This window comes from Lactuca sativa, chromosome 1, assembly GCF_002870075.4.
Source record: "Lactuca sativa cultivar Salinas chromosome 1, Lsat_Salinas_v11, whole genome shotgun sequence".
NCBI classification, from domain to species: domain Eukaryota; kingdom Viridiplantae; phylum Streptophyta; class Magnoliopsida; order Asterales; family Asteraceae; genus Lactuca; species Lactuca sativa.
In genome coordinates, this window is record NC_056623.2 from 87,931,200 (window position 1) to 87,937,155 (window position 5,956).

Here is a 5,956-nt window from a genome sequence, read left to right on the forward strand (position 1 = left end):
GCCATGCACGTGGCCATAGACAACAAGGCATCCGTATCATCAACCAACCGCTAAAGTTGTGGTCCAATTTACCCTCACGTTTCCTTTTTATCTACCTCCAAACCTTCCCTCGCCACGTTGACTCCCTTCTATTTTGAAAAAGTCAAAGGACTTAATCGTCATTATAACAAAATGTATACACACCAGCTGCAATTTGCAAACGCAAGTCTGTATCCGGAAGCTTCTGTTCTTCCATTTTTGGTGTTTTCTTTTGACCTTTGAATAAAAAACCCCCTTCAATTTCTACTAGGTTACAGCTATTATATATATATATATATATATATATATATATATATATATATATATATATATATATATATATATATATATATATTTCCTTACATCTCTTTCGTTGAATTCGTCGTAGTTTGCATCCAAGGAACGTGATTCAGTCCCAGTTCGTTGTTTATTGCTTCGGTATGTTTCTGTTCGTTCTTCGTTCATCGTTCTTCACATCAATTTTGATAATTCTGCTTGTTTGTTTTCGACTTTTGCTGTTTAATGGCTTGATTATCGGTTTACGTATGCTGAATTTTGTTGACCGATGGAAAATTTGTTAAATGAAATGCTTGATCCAAAATCGTAATATGTTTGTGTTTCTGATTAGTATAATCACTTGTTTTGTTTGATGCTTACTGTAGTTTTTCTGGAATTTGATTTTGATCTACAAGTTTCTGTTTTGTTTTGAAATTTTTGAAGAGTATATGGCTATGTGCTACTTTTCACTTTGTATTTTTGTTCTAATAGTGTGTAGATCATTTTACATTGATAAAGGTTAAGATGTTTGTCTTGTTGTATGCCTTTCCGCTTTAAGAATTTCCAGAAATTTTAATGTTAGATGTGCAGTTAATAGCAGTATCCATCAACATGTCACAATTTGTACTTCAAATTCTATATATGTACTATGTGTTATGCCATATATAAAAGGCATAATGGAATATATAATCAAGTGCTTTCTTACAGGATTTTCTTCTGAAAGAATTCAGACTTCTGGCATCTAGTTAGAATGCGTGCACCATCATTGTTTACACAATGCTTGCCTGGATTGGTGCCCCATGACAGGGTAGCTCAAAGCATGTCAATCACATCTGATAAGGAGATGCATCTGCCTTCATTTGCTGTTGAGATTCTACCCTCTAAGGTACTTTACTTTCTCAGTTTCTCCACTCTAGCAACATCTTGAGCCTTTGAGTTTACACTTTACAGTATTCTTTTTAACAAGTTTCCCATTCCACTCCACCACAGATGGGATACCCTTACAGATATGCTGGAGAAAACATAGATTGTCAAGAAGTTAGCCTCTTCAAGGTGCGATATATAGTATCCTCTCATATTATATCTACTAACTGCTCATTTCTCAGATTCTGCAGTAGTGATTTAATGCTTTTGCCTTTATTTTCAATGTAGGGAAGAGTTAGTGTCTCCGATATTATAAGTTCAGAGTTGAAATCATCAAAACCTGATGGTAACTACAATCTTGAATCACTCAACCTTAAAAAACTGTAGTTGTTAAAACAACTGCTCATATTTTCTTGACATGGTTTTGTTGCAGCATCTTTGAAATCATGGGATAGCTCATTTGATCTTGTTAACATCCTTAAGCATGAGATTCGTGATGGACAGTTGAGCTTTAGAGGCAAAAGGGTACTTGAGGTATATACTCAGATTAATTATTATACTATTTTCTTTTTTCTGATTCTGTAAGATTACATTGACTTACCCTAATTAAATACCCTTCTCTTTTCTCCTTTTAACAGCTTAATTGTGGGCATGGAATCCCAGGGATCTTTGCATGTCTAAAGGTACAATAATCTTGGATAAAAAATTAAAAAATACTTACATTTAATCATTTATTTACTAAGGTACATTGGTATTTCAGGGAGCTTCAACAGTGCATTTTCAAGATCTAAATGCAGAAACAATAAGACGTACAACAATCCCAAATGTCATGTCTAATCTTGAACAAGAAAGGGATAAACAAAGCAAACAGCCTGAAAGTCCACTTACTCCATCAAGACAAATTCTCTCTCCAACTGTTCATTTTTATGCTGGAGAATGGGAAGAGCTTCCTGGAGTTTTGTCTGTTGTAGAGAAGAATGTTCTAGAAGCATCGCCAGTAATAAACCTTAGTTTCTCAGAAGATGATTTTATCGATAGATGTAGCTACAGCAGCCATGATGGTGGTAGTAGCATCATGGGACAAGAACATTCTTCTAGAAAGTCAACTGGAAGTAGGGTGTGGGAGAGGGCTAATGAGAGTGATGTTGGAGGTGGATATGATGTTATATTGATGACTGATATTCCACATTCGGGAACTTCTTTAAAGAAGCTTTATACACTCATTAAAAAGGTCAGTTTTCAGTTTTGTTGCTTTGTATATTACAAAAGAATATTTGAATTTCATTTAGGTTTCTGATTTATTAACTTTCTTGATAATCAGTGCTTGAAGCCTCCTTATGGAGTAGTATTCGTTGCTACTAAAAAAAATTATGTTGGGTTCAACAGCACAGCTCGACAACTAAGGAGCCTGGTAGATGAGGAGGGCATTTTTGGAAATCATTTAATTAAAGAAATGACGGATACGGAAATTTGGAAGTTTTTTCTTAAATGAACATAGCAATTAGTAAGATTGCTAATCTTTCATTTTTTTATATCTTTGGTATAGTTGCATGTCTAGAGCATTTTGCTTTTATATATGTTCACTTTATAATTTGATTTATAGTTGGAAATAAATGATAATAGGCTTCCAATTCTGTTGCCTTGTGTTACCATCTTTCTTTCATTTTTGAGCTCTACATTTTGATAGTTAGTGATCCTTTTATTTATTTATTTATTTTTTTAATTAGATAGCACGTGTATTTTTTTCCCCTTATTTGTATGATGAATTATTAAGTTTATGCCTACCATTACTCCATTACACCTTGCTACATATTCACTGTATTTGTTTTCTTATTATTACTAGTAAGAGGTAATGCAAATAACCAATAAATAATAATTAGTATTAACAAAAAGCTTAGAGAAACTTCTAACAAAAGTTACAAAATATCACCAACTTTTTTATATAACCGCCATATCAACGGTTATTAGTTACAATTTTTATCTAGTAAAAACATATGTGACTAGGAGTAAACATGAATCGTCTTTTTGGACGATTCGGATTAGACTGTATGGTTCAAATGTTATAAAAACCGTATAAAAAAAACGGACAAACAATTTCTTCAAGAACCTTATATATATATATATATATATATATATATATATATATATATATATATATATATATATATATATATATATATATATATATATATATATATATATATATTCATTTCAAACCTACTTTTTATTAAAATATTCTAACATCTTTAAAATTTTCCGTGTTGGAGATCGATGATTTTGCACATGCTAATTTGGAGATCGAAAGTTTTGGGTTTGCTAAGTGAAGGTTCTATGTTTGTTAATTTGAAAATGAACAATGCAATGATTAAGAATTTATCGACTATGCTATCATTGATATAGTTATTAATGGGAAAAAAACAAGTCTCAAGGAAGCTAATTAAATTATTATGGATCAAATCACTTATGAGATTGGAAATATTGATGGAAAACATGAAAACTGAAATTAATTTTCCTAGTTTATTGTGATTCTAAAAACAATCTAAGAACAAAATTAGTGTTGAAATGATTATTCTTCACATGCTACATTCTTGGTTGACTCTTCCAATATTGCCATGACTATCAATGATTTTCGGTGGGATTATTACCTGTAATCGAACCCCGTGACACAAAAGGTAAACTCGTCAGATGTTTTCTGGGAGGTGATCTCGGAAGGACGCTCTGACGGTCAAGTCAGTATCTATGAGAGAGGAGTAGTGAAAGTATTAGCCTTAAGGACCTTACTGTTGAGAGTGTGGCTATCGACCTTATATAGTAAGACCTGAGAGGTGAGTCCTCCTTTAGGAGACATGAGCGCCCGTCTTGATACGGGAGTGGCGCTCATTGGTGGGGACGTCATCTGCTTCCTGCCCTGGACTGTGATTAGTTCATGGGGGATGTTGGTTGTGGTGCGTGCACCACTAACGTTGTCGACTAATACTGCTTTGTCGCTAGGCGACTTTCCCGTCGTAATCCGACCGTAAAAGGGTGTTAAAAAGCTGTCCCCGTGGGCGTTGCTTTCTAGACTGGCACAGGATCGCTCCTGCACAATTTCAAGCATGTGTTTCGAGGCATCGCCACCTAACATGGTTTGGCGTGGCCCAATGGGCCGCTATAAACTATGAGAAAAAATTAAGTCTTAAAGGAAGCTATAATATTATTATGGATCAAATAACCTTTGAGCTTGAAAATGTTTCTAATGGAGAAAACCTGAAACCTAAAACTAGATTTCCAAAACATTGATGGGAGTGAGATTTTTTTTTTTTTTTTTTTTTTTTTTTTTTTTTTTTTTTTTTTTTAGTTTTTTGATGCTAAAACAATCTAAGATCATGCCAATGTTAGATGTTGTTCTTCACCTCCTACAATCTCTAATCATCATGTAAATAAAATTTTGATATGTGTTTTGCAAGCAAGAAAGGAACATAACAACGTTTCTCTTTGTTCAAATAACAATCTAATGGATCATTCAGATTTTAATGTAAAAGTCATGAAGAGCGCCATAAGCAACAATAACAAGAAGAACCGATGAATTTTGAGCTAAAACGAAAAAGTTGGTTCAAATGATTTTTTTTTGTGAAGTGAGTTTTTTTTTTTTTGGATTTCAATTTTTTTTTCCTATTACTAGAGGATAAAATGGGAAAATGCGAGATAAAAAGCTTACATTTAAACAATTTTTTTTTTAGAATGTATGGTTAGTTCTGTAATTAACTATCTTTATTAATAATTTATTAATGTATTGTAGTTGCTTTGTTTCGAATTATATTAAAAGGTTTGGAGTCGATTATTTGATAAAACTGAATCGTTTAGTGTTAGATAAATCAACATTTTAATGGTTAAGAGAAGGTCGGGTTTCTTAACCGTTTAGAGGTTTTACCAAACACGTGGAATGTTAACCGATTAAGATGTGACCTCTACGCGCCAAATGTTAAACAATTCAATCTTGGCCTCTAAATGATTCCACATTGTAAAAACGATGCAAAAATTACAATTTGATTGGTATGGTTCATATTTTAATTTATTTGAGACTATTTGGATGCATATTTGAACTTTATTTAGTTTATTTGAAAACTGAAATCAATTTCAATTTTCTTAATCAAATGATCTACTCAAATTTCAATTTAACCGTTGAGGCGTTGAATAAAAATACAACTCTCCTATTCAACTCTTTTCTTTTAAGTCATCAATAATATATTGAATTTTTATTAATGGTCATCACATATCCACTCATCAATCTCTTGTTAAACTTGCATTGGGATGTCTTTAATATTCTAACAAGTCACAATAAAGGAAATCTTTATAGTTAGTAATTGTAAGTTAGATAAAAAGTTAATAATATTTCTTTGAATTTTTTTATATTTATTATCATACTATTTACTAAATATAGAAATATATGTGTTTAAATGATGCTGGTTACTAAATATAAAACTCATTGTTGGTTAAATTTATTTCCATATGCACACATCCTATATGCATAAATATATAATTATTGTTATTAATCTTACGTTGTAAATTAATAAAAAAACTAATATATAGTTTATGACCGATCCAACAATAATTTTAAATTGGTTTCAGTTTTTAACATGTTTATGACCGATTTTAATATGATTTTATATTGTGTTTAGTTTTAGCCAATTTATGATTGAAATTAATTTCATGTATGATTGATTTTACCTGTCTTTTTTAGGACTGTTTTTGGATTAAGAAACATTTTAACTTTCGGATTGTTTTGCCCATCTATATACATTTTACAAACAAAAGCCAA

The 5,956-nt window shown here is 31.7% G+C and overlaps 1 protein-coding gene across 1 annotated transcript; it reads left to right on the forward strand.

Annotated features, from left to right (window-relative positions):
• The first annotated feature begins 301 nt into the window (after window positions 1–301).
• Window positions 302–2,792, forward strand: LOC111896974 (uncharacterized). Its single transcript, XM_023892949.3, has 8 exons — window positions 302–456; window positions 1,003–1,180; window positions 1,285–1,347; window positions 1,447–1,504; window positions 1,592–1,692; window positions 1,797–1,841; window positions 1,919–2,389; window positions 2,480–2,792. The coding sequence occupies exons 2-8, from the start codon at window positions 1,046–1,048 to the stop codon at window positions 2,648–2,650; spliced, it is 1,044 nt and encodes a 347-aa protein (XP_023748717.1). The 5' UTR covers window positions 302–456; window positions 1,003–1,045; the 3' UTR covers window positions 2,651–2,792.
• Window positions 2,793–5,956: the final 3,164 nt, after the last annotated feature.

Bases quoted from the DNA above. Each gene is read 5' to 3' on its own strand.
- LOC111896974 (XM_023892949.3), top strand. From the start codon at position 1,046: ATGCGTGCACCATCATTGTTTACACAATGCTTGCCTGGATTGGTGCCC. The intron at 1,842-1,918 runs GTACAATAATCT...TTGGTATTTCAG, and splicing joins GGATCTTTGCATGTCTAAAG to GGAGCTTCAACAGTGCATTT. The intron at 2,390-2,479 runs GTCAGTTTTCAG...CTTGATAATCAG, and splicing joins TTTATACACTCATTAAAAAG to TGCTTGAAGCCTCCTTATGG.